This window comes from Populus nigra, chromosome 6 (genome assembly GCF_951802175.1).
Source record: "Populus nigra chromosome 6, ddPopNigr1.1, whole genome shotgun sequence".
NCBI lineage: Eukaryota > Viridiplantae > Streptophyta > Magnoliopsida > Malpighiales > Salicaceae > Populus > Populus nigra.
Genome location: NC_084857.1, coordinates 12,434,847 through 12,452,340, shown reverse-complemented (window position 1 = coordinate 12,452,340; position 17,494 = coordinate 12,434,847). Strand labels below are relative to the sequence as shown.

General features: G+C 33.8%; 2 protein-coding genes across 2 annotated transcripts; both read left to right on the top strand.

The window, feature by feature from the left end:
• The first annotated feature begins 713 nt into the window (after nt 1-713).
• On the top strand, nt 714-2,687 carry LOC133696762 (uncharacterized). The gene is made up of 5 exons (XM_062119038.1): nt 714-929; nt 1,702-1,816; nt 1,927-2,016; nt 2,162-2,260; nt 2,377-2,687. Exons 1-5 carry the CDS (start codon nt 862-864, stop codon nt 2,476-2,478), a joined length of 474 nt encoding a protein of 157 aa, XP_061975022.1. The 5' UTR covers nt 714-861; the 3' UTR covers nt 2,479-2,687.
• Nucleotides 2,688-3,468: 781 nt separating this feature from the next.
• LOC133697791 (actin-related protein 9-like) lies at nt 3,469-17,184 on the top strand. Its single transcript, XM_062120566.1, has 20 exons — nt 3,469-3,643; nt 3,722-3,794; nt 3,894-4,003; nt 4,080-4,139; nt 4,235-4,300; nt 4,809-4,908; nt 5,832-6,040; nt 6,283-6,403; nt 7,882-7,946; nt 9,018-9,107; nt 9,903-9,953; nt 11,112-11,243; nt 12,124-12,213; nt 12,310-12,380; nt 12,493-12,692; nt 12,774-12,817; nt 12,914-12,963; nt 13,710-13,755; nt 16,558-16,608; nt 16,761-17,184. Exons 1-20 carry the CDS (start codon nt 3,641-3,643, stop codon nt 16,902-16,904), a joined length of 1,776 nt encoding a protein of 591 aa, XP_061976550.1. The 5' UTR covers nt 3,469-3,640; the 3' UTR covers nt 16,905-17,184.
• The last annotated feature ends 310 nt before the right edge of the window (nt 17,185-17,494 follow it).

Below are 17,494 nucleotides of genomic sequence, written 5' to 3'. Positions count from 1 at the left end.
AAAAAAAATTAATTTTTATTACCTAAAACTTTTAACTTTTAAAGGTCTAACCTAATGGGTAAAAGAATATGTTTCCCACATTATCATCCATGATTTTAATCCCAGGAAAAAAACATAAGAAATTAATTTTTTATGAAAGTAGATAAGCCGTTTAAAATTTTTTATTAAAAAAACATTTAATTTCAATATATGAAAGTTTATTTTATAATACCTTTTAAAAGAAAAAAGGGAAAGAGGGATGTGGTTTATAAAAAAAGCAATCCATTTTATTTATCTCCTAACTCAGACCATAACAAATCATGCCCAATGACACGACAGAAAATCACATACCTCTCTGGACCCGGCCTTTTAACCTTTTATTGCATGCAATTTGGCAATATAATTCGGCTTGTTTCTGTGGTGAAAAAATTATTTTTTAATTATTTTAATATTTAATATTAAAAATAAAAAATAAAAAATAAAAAATATTATTTTAATATATATAAAAAAAACATTTTAAAAAACAACATTAACGTACATACGCTGCCTTATCAATCACCGGAGATTAAGTTTGGTTTTCATTGGACGAGAAGAAATTATGGGGGCGAAAGAAAGATTAATCTCTAATTCTGTTGGAAATCCTGGTGGCATAGCTGGTAATTAACTGAAAGGTCAGAACCTAATTATTACACTTAGATAATAATAGTAAAGGGCGTGCCCCTCTAATCTTTACATTTGTGTGTGTGTCTAATCTTTCTTGACCAACCCTGTCTTTGGTATATGCCACAGCTGAAAACTAGTAGAAATTAATTTCAAAAACACACATACAGGGAGAGAGACCCACATAGATTCGAGAAGGAAAAAAACAACCGAGAGACAGGCATGGGGTTTTTCTCTTTTCTCGGCAGAGTTCTCTTCGCTTCCCTCTTCATCCTCTCAGCTTGGCAAATGTACACCATCACTTCCTTTCTCTCTTTTAGATCTCTTTAATTTTATCTACTTCTTCGTTTCATTGTCGCTTGTTAAGAAGGATTCATGTGCTTTTTATCTGGGCCCCTTTCTCCCAGATCCGATGCTAGTTGTAGACGTCTTTATGTTGCTGTTTTCGCTTATGATTTTTTGTTTTTGTTAGATGTTCAACCCATTATGGAACTGGGTTCCAAACGTTTTAATTTTTTAATTTTATCGTCTCATTAGCAAAGAGAAAATGCCTAATGCCGTGAATCCTCTCTCTTCAGTGGAAAATTGCTTCTGCTGATGATTATTTGATCAATTATTTAGACACATTTTTAGTATATTGACAAATGCACAAAGAAGCCCTTGTGTGCATTCTTGAAGTCTGATTTTACTGCTGAAAGTGATCTTCATGGTGTCTCCCAAAACGAGCAATGTGATGTGTAACAATGATTTATCATGTAATACCGTGTTCTGATTTTTTAATGTTTCAAAAAGCATGCCTAATGATTGGCAGCTTCTAAACTACCATTTTCTGTCGAGCTTCGTTATTTAGCGTGGGGGGTTTATGGGTATTTTTTTAACTAAAAAGCTAGGTGATACTAGCTTCTGTGAACTTTGATGTTCTCTATGCTATCGGTAAACTAGTGCTTGACTAAATCTATATAGTCATCAATTTGCAATGCTCTCGTACGGTTTACTGGGGTTGTTGAGCACTCCAGCAAAATGTTGCATGCTTCTGTATTGATGTTTTTTGTATATGCTTAGGTTCAACGAATTTGGCGAAGATGGTGGCCCTGCTGTGCCGGAATTGATTTCCAAGCTTGCTATTGTCAAGAAGCATATTTCCTCTCAATTGGGGGTAGTGGTCCCGGACATTGATGTAAGAGCTTTTCCCCTTAACCTGTTGCTTCTGTAATTCTTGCATATTTTTTTTGGTGTCATTTCACTTTGTATGCTGCTCACTTTCTGATTCAGAGGTATTCTATGCAGCCTAGACATTTGGTAGCGGGCATGATTGTTCTAAAGGGTCTTGGGGGCTTTTTATTTGTATTTGGCAGCCCTGTTGGTGCTTATCTCCTGGTTAGATTTTCCTTTCCTTTGGGTCTTTATTTGATTGATCGCCTTTAGAATGCGATGAATCATTGCTTGGCTCTGCCCAGAAGCTGCTTCTGATTCATACAGTCATCATCAAAGTAAATATTTCAGTATATCTATTTTGCTTCAGCTTACCTACTTGGCGCTTTCCTCCCCAATTCTGTACAACTTCTATGACTACGATCGGGATGAGTCCAAGTACTTCGTTCTCTTAAATGATTTTTTGCAGGTTTGTCTTGACATATGACTTTTTGATGTTGTTTAGCTCCCCTTTTCTCTTGTTCTTCTATTTTGCATTTATGCTGGGAAACCACCTTTATTTTTGGGTTTGTGATGTTTTTGCAGAGCGTTGCACTTTTTGGTGCATTGCTTTTCTTCATAGGGATGAAGAACTTGATTCCAAATAGACAGCTCAAGAAGAAGACTCCCAAGGCAAAAGTGGGCTAGGCATAACGAAGAAGCAAACTTTAAAGATTGGATTATTGTTGTAGGTGCTGAAAATTTTCAGGGTGTCGAGTGGCTGCACATATCATATTTCTATGGATGTTTCCGAAGCCATCTATATGATACCCAAATTTGTTAGTTCTTTTGTTGTTTGGCTCGATATACTTTCCATTTTATCTAATGAAATTTATTTATCATCTGTTAAGCTAGAATATGGCTATGATTTTCGTGAATTTGTGAATGGTTGGTCATGGATTAATATTTTTTAAGCCTCAGTTGCCCATTTAGACGAGTAATTTTACTAAACCAGAAAAGTGTTCTGTTTATTTAATTTTTGGGGCCAGACGATTATCAATACGTTCACCTCCAAAAATTATCTCTTGTTTACTGACCCGGCATGTTCTCTGTTGTTCGAAACCATTTCAAGCAATGTCCCAAGTTAACAATTAATTGACTTCTAGTACTAAGCATGGATTAAAATTTAGTTGAGGTTAAATTTAGAGTTGATTTGTTTTTGTATTTTAGGAATGTTTTTGAAAGAAATTAATATTTTGTATTTTAAATTAATGTTTTTAATGTTTTCATATCGTTTGATTCATAATCTCAAAAATAAATTTTTTAAAAATAATAATATTTTAATATATTTATAAATAAAAAAATATTTTTTAAAATAACTGTTATTTCAATAATAATTATACTCTTAAACATTGAAACAACAGTAATTTATTTTACTGTTATTAATACTTTGGAAAATTTATTAAGTTCTTTTAAATATACTATAAAGGGTGTATTTTTGAGATCGATTTAGTTTTGGTTTATGTTGGCTCAAAAATATTTTTATATTGTCAAACAAAAGAAATCAATGCCCTTTATGTAAAAATTGTTTTTTTTCTAACAATGAAAAATAATAATTCAGAATGTTGCAATAACTTTGCAAGAGTTAGCAATTGACGTGTCGTTCAAAAATGATAGATAGCTAATGGTACACTAGTTAGTTTTCACTTTTTCAGTTCTCCCTCGTAGAAAAATCGCTCGCTCCAGTAAAACGTTTTTGGACAAAACGCCGAAGACGACTGTATTCCTAAGGAAGAAACGCAGACGAAGTGGAGTGAGCACAGCCAGTTTAAAACAAGTCTCTCCTGCGGCTCACCTCTTCTTCACAGAAATGGTAAAAGCGCCAACAATTCTCTTTTCGTTTTTTTAAATCAAGTCAAACTGTTAAGCATTTTTTTTTGTTTAATGGCAGGATTACTTGAAGACGGTAATCCCTTCACAGCTCGTCTCCGACCGAGGATCCAATTTAGTAGTCATCAATCCAGGTACTCACTTCACTTTAGAACCCTAGAAAATCAAATCATCATCCATTATAGCAAGTAAATATAACCGATTTTTAATTTTGTTAATTGTAATTGGTTTAGGCTCGGCAAATATCCGAATAGGATTAGCTACACAAGATGCACCGTTAAATATTCCTCACTGCATTGCTCGTCATGCTAATCAAATTCCCAAATTCAAAGTCCAAGATCAGGTCAGTTCTTACTTGCCACTTTTCTACCTTTTTACAGCTTTACTTTGTTTTGTTGTTAATTTTTTTTCGCTTTTAGATGCTGAATTCGCAGATTACAACAGTACAGCACATGGAACGCGAGAAGGCATATGATATAGTGAGTTAACTCCGTGCTATTCGCATTTTTTGTCTCTACGTTTCCCGAGGAACAGTGTAAGACTTGATTTTTTTTTCCTTCCTTTTTTCTTGAAGATAGCATCGTTATTGAAAATACCTTTTCTGGATGAAGAGGTTGCCAACAATTCTTTCCCACGCAAGGTACCTACTACTAATCCATTCAGCCTAATTTAGTCTTTGTCATGGTGGTCTGTAGATCAATATCGGTTTTCTGGTGTTATTATTCTTATAATCTCCACTTTGGAAGAATTGCTGCTACTCTATTAACTGGTTTAGAAGGCTTTGACAACTGTGGCACTGTCTCTGGAGTTCCCTTTTCGCAATCCTGCTTTTTTGTGGTTATATATGTGATTCTTAGGGTTTCAACCTGAGTTTTCAAAAATTTTGATTTTTTTTTGCTTCAAATTAATTTTTTTTTTGGTGTTTTTCGATCGTTTTGATGTGTTGATGTCAAAAATAAATTTAAAAAAATAAAAAAAATATTATTTAAAAAAAAACATTTTGAAAAGCAACAGTTATCACTATCCCAAACACCTTATTAAAGTTAGTATAAAATATATAGTTTAGAGGGACAAGGGGCTATAGACATGCAGCTCAGTTAATGGTTAGAAATTGCTTATGGAATTATACTAATCAACTCATACTGCAGATAGGACGTGCTGATGGATACAATCCACAGAGTGGCAGGGGTGTGGCTTTCCAATGGGCTAATGTATATGAGCAGGACACTAATTCCTCTTTGGCTTTAGGTAATAGAATGAATGTTGTTCTCTCTAATATACATGGTAGTTACGATAAACTGAATTACTTTTTGTACTAGTTATGATGTTTCCATCTTTAAAACTTTCAAAACCTTTTGGTGGGCATCTTGTTTGACCTGGAAAGTGTATGACATACCATCTCTAATTGCTTCAGAAGTCATGATGGAATCTTGGTACAGTTTACCATTATTGCGTCATGTTTGAAGGTTTGTATATTATTAATTACATTTGACTTGGATTAATTTAGCACTGGTGGGGCCAGATTACATGAAGATGGAGTCTGTTTTCTTTAAATATATGCTATGAAAAAAATGGTACCAAGGCAATGAAAAATCCAGAATCTGATGTTTCGAAGGGCCAGATGTAACATTTTCATTTTGGGGTGGCCATCACATGGGAACTTATTTGGTAGCCCCCCACCCCCAATTCATCCGTGCCAATGGTTTACCATCCCTATGCAGGGTCAAAAGACTACGTCAAATTTTTTTGGATAGATAGTAGATTTTATTGATGGATTATTTTATTTTGCTTTGTGGTTTTGACTTCAGATAAGAGATCCTTGGCACATTTCATAGCGATTCCTTTGCATAGGTTGCTCTTGATTGATAGACTGCATTTTTATGGTGTTGTCTGTGCTTATTGTCTGGCATTAAATAATATATGTTGGCTGTGTGATCTTTATGGTTACACTGTTAAATATAAAGCTTGAAGGATCAATTACGTTCTCATTCAAGTGATGGTTCTTATTTAACTGTTGTATTTTTTGTATTCTGAGTTTCTGACTACTCTTGATTTTTGTGCCACATCTGATAAAAAATAAGTTCGCAGGCATTAAGGCTTTTAGCTTTCCTATTAATTAGTTTCAAGTGAATTTGTGTCTAGATCCTAATACATGCAAATTGTTTGTGCAGGATCATCAAAAAATGAAGGTACAAGTGGCGAGTATGTGAAGAAACATGAAGGCACTGATGCTGAGGGGATTAGTTCAGGGGAACGCAAATTCAGAGGACACATTTTTGGTGAAGAAGCGCTTAGAATCTCCCCAACAGAGCCATACTGCTTAAGCCGTCCTATTCGCAGAGGTCATTTCAACATCTCACAACATTATCCTTTGCAGCAGGTTTCGTCCTTGCATTAATTATCTTACAAACATGATTTCATTTGTATGTGCCCTTTTCAGCTGAAGGAGAAAAACAATACCACTTTGGAAAGTGCTATTATGTACTGCAACCTTGTGTGTCTGTTGTTGATGTGGACCAAGCTTAACATTGTTGCATTATTTTCCAACAGTTTAGCATATCCATAATATAAGAAACCATGCTCTAGTTATTTACTGGTATTTTCTTATTTTCTATTGCTTAGGTGCTTGAGGACATACATGCTATTTGGGATTGGATATTGATAGAGAAACTGCATATCCCTCACTCGGAAAGAAACATGTATTCTGCGATCCTTGTTTTTCCAGAAACATTTGATAATCGCGGTAATGATATCTTGGTAGTTTTTTTTTATATAGCTTACGATAACTTCAGATGGAAAAATCTAGTCGTTATTCTCATGTTGGTCCCATGGATGAAATGAAACATGTTAACAATGTGCACTTACTATGAATGATCAACCATGGTTGAAGCAAGACCCTATCATGTTTGTTAATCAAATTAGTGTTGATGTAGCCCTACTCTATCAAGAGTCCAGGTAGCATGTCTAGTTGAATAATGTTTTTAAATCACCCCAAACTCCAAGGTAAAAGAACAGTTTAGACTCTAAAGTAAGCTCATTTCATGAAGTGCTGTCAAAGTGCATGAAGCTGTAGGCATTAATTTTCTTTTTTTCATTTTCCTCAAAAATTTTATCCGGACACAATCTATGACCTTGTCACCATGCTTTTCAAAGTATCAGTTAGTCAATCACTCATATTCTCTGCTTTGGGGTTCTTTGTGAAGTTGCACCATGTGCTAACTTTTGGGTGAAGTTTGGTACGAGGTTAAAAAATGAGGATGAGTTATTACAAGAGTAATTTTTAAGGGTGTAAAATTTAGTTTTAAGGAGTTTTGGTATGTTTATGAATTGAAGGTGAATTGCTAGTGGAAAAAGAGAGAAATTAAATTATTAGTAATGACTGGTGAGAGAGACATAAAAAATTATTAGGTGTGTATTTTGAGACAAAAGGCACAAGAGAGAGTAAAAACCAAATAATATTGCTTGGAGGGCAAAATATACCTTCCAAAAACACCAATTTGGGGGTACTTAGCATCCCCTCAATAATTAAATCCCTTCCAAAAATTGAATCAAGCATGCTTAAATGGCACGGGTAATTCTTAACTCCCATTACCGTTTTAGCAAACATACCCTTAAGGTAATAGGTGATTTTACTGAATTGTATTTATTTCTTTTGGGAATAGTTGATTCACATTTAAAATTGTGCACTTTACTTTTATTAGGCATGTGCTTGCATATTTCTGCTATATGCCTTGGGCTAGTGAGCACCTTTGCATTCGTGTTTGCATGGGCTGTTAATATCACTGGCTTGAAGTCTATTTCAGATGTTCTGTCATTTTGTTGTGCTAGTGTAGCCAAAATGCGAGTTTCCTTTATTTTCATGCACTTACATGTTTTCTTGGCCTGGATCTGCTTTTCCCTACTCTCTTTTTTTCACTGGCCATTCTATGGCCAATTAGTGCAACTGGGTCAACGCAAAAAAGAAAACACTTGGAAGCTCTACCTTGCATACCTGGTTTTTCTCAGCTCCTTTCCTTCTATGACACACTGGTCTTGATTTCTTTCTTTTTTTCCTTTTCCTTTTCCTTTTCTTTTTCTGTTTGTCCTATTGGTGCATTAACTGCTTCATGGATGCTTATGCTTCTCCAGTTCTCCTATAAGGTCACATCTTCACATTTGGTTTAGCAGGGAATAGAACTTGGAAAACTCTAGTAATGTCCTGTTGTTACATGTCATGAACAGAAATAAAGGAAATGCTGTCTATAGCATTACGAGACTTGCGCTTTAGCTCTGCAGTAGTACACCAGGTCAGAGACTTCTTTTTTTTTTTTTGAAAAAAATAATTTTACCTAGTGATATTTTAATGTATGATTCCAGCATCAGATTGTAGTTTGTGGTGGCGAAGCTTGATATACATCAATCAATTTATTGTTCATATGTTGTTTGAATGTTGGAGTTGGAGACGGTTATGCTAGGCACAGTAGAAATTGTTTTCGAAGGGGATTCTATTGGTGTGGATAGATCTGTAACAATGAAGTAGTGTGGCATGAGGAAGGTTTGGAGGTCATAGATGAGTGAGAAAGATTTTGGTTCTTTTCTTTTTTGTTTTCAGAAAAATATTTCCCCCCTTATTTTTTGTGCTACTGAAAATTGTAATTGCCAACTTTAAATTGCGACACTCTTCATAAAGTATTCCATTAATTTATATTTTTAACATTTGATATTCTCTTGTTTACAAGGTTAATGATAATTTGGTAAAGATGAAGGGATGTAAAGAACAAATTAAAACAGGAAGGGGGCCATTTTAATTCGGTTATCATTGGAGGACATTCTGTCTGTCCAATTAAAATTTTGTTTACTTCAGGTTTTGATTTGAAAATATTTGTTAATTACCCATCTGATTACTTCAATTTAAGGCATTGCCAAACATACTCATCAACAAATATACTCAAAATCTCAAACATGTGAATTTACTTGACTACTTTCATACTTAGTTGATTGTTGACTAAAATTTGGATAAATTACTATAATTTATAGTTGAAAAGAAAATCAATGATATCAATTTAAGATCTAGGTCATATATCAGCATCCAACTTCTTACTTCAGACCCACCATGCCTGTGCCTTTACCTACCATTCTTTTAGCTTGGTTTACTATCCATCATGTTTTTTTTCCAGTTTCAATCAGTTCCTCATTATTTTGAAAGCAGCAAATTAAACTGTGCATTCCGTTTGAGATGGTGCAATAAAGAGCACCTACAATTTCGTTAAATTTGTTGGTTGCTATCGGTAGTCTTCTTTATTGATTTGCTTTTCCACATTGACACTGTTATGGTATACACTCCTATATGATGATTTATTCTGAAATGATTGTTGCAGGAAGGTCTTGCTGCAGTTTTTGGGAATGGGTTATCGACAGCATGCATTGTTAATATGGGTGCTCAGGTGACATCTGTTGTTTGTGTTGAGGTAACTGCAATTTTATTCTTAAATTTAGCTTCATAAACATCCAGGCTATGCTGTCCAAATATACCCCGTTTGCTCAATGGTTCACTGGTCAATTACACTGCTGCCCTCTGTTAGAAGGGAGACTGCAGTTTTGAACTCCCATTGGGGTGGGCACAATGAAGGGAATACTTTCTCAATGATCAAGGGAAAAAAAATGCTTTATTGTCAACACAGTAGTGAGTTTGGGTGATGAAAAATCTCCTGTGTAAATATAAACAAAAAATGTTTTGAATTCAAATATTTTCTTTTGTTACTATTTTTACCACTATAAAGAACATTTTGGACTCTGTTGCCACCACCCCATCGTTGTCATCATGCTACCCCAGCTATTATGAGGTGTTGCTACTCTCTATAACTTTCTCACCTTCTTCGAATCAACATTGGCTCCCTGGTTGCACTACTATTGATTTGCCTCATTCAGTATTTTACTGGTTTTAGAATCACCAATTATTCCATCTTTATCTTAAAAACTTCTGATGCCACCTTGACCACTTCAGTATCTTTGTTGCTTCTTCAAGCATTGTCATTGCACCTCTATGTTGCTCTCATCCCACTAGAAGAACTTGTCTTTTTTGGTGTGTAGTTGCAAGGAAGCAAATAACTGCTTGTCATGTGGCTTTGCCCCTCCTCCCCTAAACTGAGATTCTTTTTCATTCTTTTTAGTTTTACCTAACAGTGTCATTTGGTCAATGCTTACAATGTTATATCAAGGCCATGTCACTGTGATAACTAACTACTTTCAACTTGGGTTTTCAGGATGGTGTGGCTCTACCTAGTACAGAAAAGACTTTGCCTTTTGGTGGAGAGGTGTGGATTTTAGTTTCATCCTTCAGCTCACTACTGAACACTGAACTTGTTAAAAGCTTTAGTTAGTGAATATCTCTTACTTGAGTTTGTGTGATGTACATGCATACTTAATGTCCCTTAAGCTGTCCTGACAAGTCTAGCTTTCAGCTTCATATATTATACAATGCGCATTTGTTGTTGTTGGCTGAACTTTTTTGTAATGTTTTTTTTTACAGAAGATAAAACTGACCTGATTGAGAACCCTTGTGATGAAATAACTTGTGGGATAATCAGCCTGACCAGATTTTAAGCTACCCATGCCAGGGTTAAAAGCTGCATTAGGGTGTGTTCAGGGATTGATGTCTAAAAACCATGGTTACCAAACATCCACTTGGGATTCCAAATTTTCTTTCTAGCTTGCCACAGTTTAAGTTACCAACATCTGGATGGGATTCCAGGCGTGCTTTTTATCTCAAACTGGCTTTTTGTCAACTCTACCACAATCCCAAAATACATACCTAGTAAGGGGGATTTTAGATTGGGAGAGTGGTAACTATGAGGCCACCACCTTAATGATGCATACTGTTCCGCAATCTGCTGCAACTTCAATGATCAGCATAACTAGTTCCACTTTAATTTTTAGTTGAAATCTACCAATTCTGATGATCTTAGGTTTCCTTATGCTCTCTTCATTTTCCACGCCATTGTTCCTGCCAGCAGGGTGATGGTTACTTGCTTCAGAGTCTTTCCAAAAAATGATATTACCATCCCATGGTGATATAAACGTTAACTCTAGGGGAAAAAAGAAGAAGAGACAAGGATGATGATATCCTTATGGAACACAAATGGGTGATTTAGTATTTATCCACTCTCATACCTTCAATGTTGAGAGCCAATTAAAAAGCAGGGCACATGTTTAGATTGTGTTGGTCATGCTTCATGTCTTCTGCTTTCTGACTCAGTATTTCTAGTTTCTTGGTTTTAGGGAAATTTCATATAACAAAATTCAAATGCACTCTGGGACAATCTGCATCAACGTGATGCTTGAATGATTATCCTTTGAACTGATGGTGTTTTAAATGTCACTTGCTGTTTAGCTTCTGTAAATACTATATGTAGAATATATCTGCCTCATATTCTAGACAAAGTTTATTTCATTGTGAATCAACTTTTCATCAGGATATATCAAGATGCCTTCTGTGGACTCAGAGGCATCATCAGACATGGCCCCAAGTTCGGACTGACATGTTGACAAAGCCTATAGATTTGTTGATGCTTAACCGACTTAAAGAGTCCTATTGTAAAATAAAGGTCAGTTTATTTTTCTGTAATTTTTCAGTTTATTGTCATGCATCAGCTACGCTGCCAGTTTCTTCCATTCTTTTAGCACACAAGTGTGCTTCCGCTTATTACAGAATCAGAAGCTGATTTATAAAGTCAGTCTCTGGTGGTGATTGATTTCATTCATGAATAAACCATGTTTTATATGTCATTTGTTACAACAAGGAATTTTGTCGGAGTTTTTTACACTTTAACTACAGAAATAGGAAAATCAAAATCCTGATAATGATCTGTTATCTAGTTCCAAGAAACCTGTAACCATCTGGATCTTCAAAGTCGATATTTTTCACTCAAGTCTATTGCATTATTTTGTTGATCTTAAAATGCCATGAGAACTTAAGATTTCGGACATGAATGATGATTACATACCTCTATATTATGCCTTTCTTTTCAGGTTTATATGTAGAGCTCATGTTCCTATTTAACATGCTTGATTTTCCTTGAATTGTATGCTGTTTACAATCACCGATGTTATATTTCTTGATGGACAAAGTCCAACTGTGAAATAATTTTGTTGGTTGTGCCTTTTTTCTGCTAAAATAGTTTTACTGATGCTTCTTTTAATAGCATCCTCAATCATGTACTTCTTTGGAAATTTTGTGTACAATATCATCTGGTATTTAGTTTCCTTTGGTAGTTTGCTATTACTTATGTTCTATTCAGCATGCATGAGCTGCCAAACACAGTCCTGGGAGGACTGATCCCCTAACCTTAGTTTATTATAAACCGAATCAGACACTCTTAAGACTTCAAAAGTGGTCCAGATACCCTGTCAATAAGGCATTGCTACTATAAAACTTGCTTTTTTTTATCATTTTGTTGCCTCTGCAATTTACTTCCCTGTGTACAGGAGGGGGAGCTTGATGCTGTTACTGTAGTTCATTCTTATGAGGATGGCATGCCTGCTGGATCTCACAAAACTCGACTAACTGCTCTTAATGTATGCCTTCTATTGTCAAAATTTTCTGAGATTCATCCTCTTCCTTAAGGATGTCTAGCTGAATAAAGTTATAATCTTGATTATTCTCATGAACAGGTGCCTCCCATGGGTCTGTTCTACCCCACACTTTTGGTTCCAGATATATATCCTCCACCACCTCGATCTTGGTAGGATATATTTTGAGTTTTCTTGTTTTGCACTAGGTGTCTTACCTTGCCTGATTTAAACAATTGCGCTGAATTACTGGTTTTTTCTGACCATGACACTGAGCATCATCAGGTTCCATGACTATGAGAATATGCTCGAAGATACATTGCATTTAGAATATCCTAGAAGGCCTGACATGTCAGATGGTTTATTTCCTGGCATTAATGTTGGATATCCTATGTGGGAGAGCTATCCGATTTTTCCTTCTAAGCCTAAGAAAGAAGAGAAGGTTGGCCTTGCTGAAGCTATCACTAGTAGCATTCTTTCCACTGGTAAGATTCATGTACATTTATTATACTTGCCTTAATTGAACTGTAATTTGATATTAACATAACTTGGTGCTCTATGGACAGGTCGTATAGACCTCCAAAGAAAGTTGTTTTGCAGTATACAATTGGTGAGTTTTGGCAGCAAGATTTACTGTATGAGATCGTACTCTTTATTTCTTGTTGCCTGGATGATTGACATAGTTTTTCCCTCTGTTGTCCTCTAGATTGGTGGAGAGGCTTTGACAGCTGGTTTTATTCCTGCTGTGGAGGAAAGGTTGGTTCCTTTTTTATTTTAATAGTAAAGCACATAATTTTTCCGTTGCTACTATGAGCACAATCCTTGTCTGTTATGATGAACCCTGTTTAAGATGCTTTCAAGTATGTGCAATATATTTAGTTAGCAATTGGAAAACCATAAAACAGCCATCAATGGATCATGATCTGGTGCGGGAAGACACCAGTGCAAACCTGTAATTTTTACAATCTTTCTCAGGCAAAGTTAAGGCACTTGTCAGATAAAAAGAAATAGTACCGAACCAACTTGACTCTTCTTTTCAAGGGGATAGATTATTTACCATCCCACTTATATCTGTCAACGTTCTTCTCAAGAGAGGAAGACTTTCAGCATTTCAGTTCAGAGAATATACTAACTCAACCAGGTGGATGAAGCTCTCGCTCCATTGTTCAAGAGGATTGCCTCACCTCCAACCTTTTTAGTCCTTGTCTGTTATTAGTTTTCTGACCATCTCAACCCCAACTTAACTAAGACTTCAATCTCAAACTAGTTGGTGTCAGCTGCATGGATCTGTCTTCTCCATTTAATTACAGAAATTTAGTAGAATACAAAAAATATGTACCAAGTCAAGTGCTGAAGCTTTAGAATGTGCTTGTTTCGAAAAAGTTTCAACGAAGAGTCAATTAAATTCTGCTTAATTACAGCATTGTTTCAGTTCCTATAAAATGATGGTAGCTTCTTGATAATTTTATCTACTCAATTCATGTTCATCTTTCTTGTTGCAGAGTTTTACATGCAATTCCCTCAAATGAAGCAATTGATACTGTTGAGGTTAGCTTACAGATCTATTTTCTTCATGTTTATGACTAGTCTTTTCTGTCTTTGATTTCCTTGTTCATAGCTATATTATATAATTATATACTTAAAATATCATGGCCTTTACTAGATGCAGAATTCATCAGATAACAATAGTGAATTATTTATTTAGTTGTCATACAAGTATGACAATGTCCTGCTTAGAGTCTTGTTCTACTTATTAACTAGTCAGTGACCCATGCACCTTTTTTATTTAGTTTTTATTATGATTATTATTTTTACAATATTGTTCAAATCGGAGGAAATACTCTTGAGAATTTTACCACTGACATCACTGGGGACTACATCAAATGAGGTTGTTGTGTTTGCAATCGATGAAGTCTTTAATTTGACATGTCTTTTTATATATGATAACTAATATTAAACTTCAAGTGGAACTGGCCATCATTGCTTATTGTATCATTTGATGAATTTAAATATGAAATAGAAATTTTTTCACATATTTACCCTTTTAAACATACTAGTTCGACATAATTAATTATTTATAGTTATTTATTAAAAAAATTTAAAAATAAAATGAAAATTCTTGATGCTTATTTGATTTAAATTCTTAATTATTTTCAAGTTTTGAAAACTATAATATAAAATGCATGATTATATATTGCATCAATTGATGAATCTAAATCCTGAATAGAAATTAATTCACAAACTTGTTCACACATCTACCCGCCTAAACATATTTATTCAACATGATTAAAAATATTTATAGAATTATTGAATATTAAAAATCATATCTTGCAATAAAATTAAAATTCTTGATTTGAATTTTTAATTACTCCTTTTAAAAGCAAAATATAATTGTATGACTTGATTTCTTTTTTCTTTATAAGAAAGGACTCGATTAAAAATTAATAAGGGTGTAAATGATATATAATTCAAATCTTATACCATCGTAAACTTTTAAATAACTTAGAGACAATTACTTCTTTTTGTTTGCTCTTAAAACTCAAATAAAATCAATTTAATTAATGATTCAAATTTTTAAGATTACAACTAGTTATTTGACCCGTGGTTTGCTGCGGGTCGGATAATTCTTTTTGGGAAAAAAATACAATCTTTTCAAATGTTTTTTTTTTAAAATGAAATTCTAATTATAAATCAAAACGGCTATACATGCATTCAACTCACCTTTATTTGTGTCGATATATACAAAAACAAAGTGTTAATGCATCTATTCAACTCGCCTCGCTGCAGGTCGAATAATGTTTTTTCTTCTAACGCAAACGAATTAATGTGTGGGTGTTATTAGCGTGTTTTTTGATAGAATAAAAAATATAACCATGAATTAAAAAATCAATGCTTACATATAATAAAATATAGTAAAGATTATATGCGTTAGTAAAAACATGTAAGATTTCAAGCTAATTTTTTAAATAGCAGAAAGGAACAATGTTGCAATTGCTATAGTGAAACATCATTTCTTTAGTCTTTGTATAATAATTTTTTTCAAAAAAAATAAAAAAATTACAAAAGAATAAAGATAAAAATAAAAAGAATGGTATAAACTGGTCAAGTGTAAAGTGATAAATATTCAAAGCAAATAATATTTTTTTTCAAAAAAGAAAGTGTAAAGAAAAAAAAGGAAAAACTAAAAAAATATTGCAAAAAAATGAAGAAAAAAAATGGTGATAAATAGGTCGTGTAAAATGATAAAAATGCTTAATATAAAGAGAAAATATATAAGAAAAACTTGTTTTCTAAAAAAAATAACCCTAAAAATTATAATTTTGCCACCGCTACAGCATCATTATAGTAAAAACAATTGATAAAATTTACAATTATGTCATTTGTACATGAAACCATCATTTCCTTTTACTATATTTATAATTTATCATCTTTTCTTTCTTCAAACTTGGTGCCTATTTTTTTTTTTAATTCTTTTCTTTCTTATGTTGACATGTGGTAAGAGTGACCGTTTATGTTTTAACTTTTTTTAAATGGATGGTGAAATATTATTGGTTAGCATTTGAGTCTACTAACACGTAAGCAAACTACATGTCTTAATTATTCTATAACTCATTGTCTTACGCTCAAAATACATTTTATATTATATTTATTCAATCCAAAAATTTGTACTCATCGATTGATATTGGTTTAGATGAATTAAGAAACAGGAAAATTATTGTAATTGTAAGAAAAAAAATATTTTAGGATATGTGCATCTAATATATTCAATATTTCCAATCCATATTCAATTTAAAGAAATATTGCAAAATTATATTACATGATTTAATAATTTTGTTAGCAAGTGGTTTAATTGAAAAACAATAAGGATGTAAATCAAATATTATATTGTTATAAACTTTTAAATAATTTAAGGGGTTTTGATAAGGATTGTTATAGTATGGAGACAATTTCCTTGCCTTTTTTTCTAGTTTTACTTCATCAAGAATATTCAATATACCACTTAAATTAAAGCTAATAACATGAATTTTTAATTGGTTTAAATGCAAATAATAAAAAACGACGACTATATTGCAAGGAATCTTGATCTAAAGTTTTTTATTTAAAAAATCTCTTATTTTCTCTCCTCGAAGCTTCATTAATGTGTTATATAGACATATCATGTAAGGCATAAGGGACTCATCTTATTTTATAATTTTCACATGGGGTATTATATGATTAGTTAATAACTGATTCCCTTGCATGCATGACAATGAAATTTCAGCATGGTGAATTGTTATGTTTTACTATTATATATAGATAGATTGCTGTTTCAGATCTTGATATTATCCAACTTTCATGGTTATTAAGTAGGTTCTACAGTCGAGAACAAATCCAACTTTTGTGTCTTGGAAAGGCGGAGCAGTAAGTCAACTATTCACTATTGTATTTTTTCTTTCTCCTTCATGCTTGTGGTTGGTTTTATGTGTGGTCAAATTTGAATTATATCAATTTTAGTTAGAATATTGATAACTTGATTTATTCCTCGTGTCATTTGCACAAATTGTTATTTGCAGATCCTTGGAGTACTTGATTTTGGTCGTGATGCTTGGATTTATAGGGAGGACTGGATTCGCAGTGGGATCCACGTTCAAAGTGGCAGAAAATACAAGGACTCGTACTATCTTCAAGCTCAAGCAACATGCTATATAAATTCTTAGAAGGTGACAGGAAGTGTGCTCTGATTTAGAGCTAGCAACTTCTGCTGAAACAAATTCTAATTTGATGAGAGCATTTAAAGTTTCCGAGATCCCACTGTTGAGTTCTTTTTTTTTTTTGGTGGGGGGCGCAGAAATGATAATTGAGAAGGCCTTTTATTTTAAGAAGGTTGGACACATCTATGTGTACAGATGTTAGTGCCAGTTGCGCTTTTCATTAGCATATGCTTCGGGTGCGGCATGAAAATTCTCAACTTAACTGAGTTTAGTTGCCAAAACACCATCTGCCGAGTGAAACTGCATTTTTTTGTCCCTATGAGTTTTCCAAACGGCATGGCAGTTTTAGACTGGGAGAGTGGGGTTTTGTAGCAAATGACGTTAAAACTGATGGGTGTGCTCGGGGAGTTAGAAACTTAGAATGAGCCCCTTTCCAGTCCATGATCCTATTGAGCTTCTGACGCAGTTTTCGGGTCGATGATATTGGAGATTTGACACTGTTGAGGGCTTGATGTAGACGATGCACTTCTAAAATTGTTTGGATAAAAAATGTGATCTCGGTTAATGAACAAGCTAGCTCAGAATAAACTCCTTTA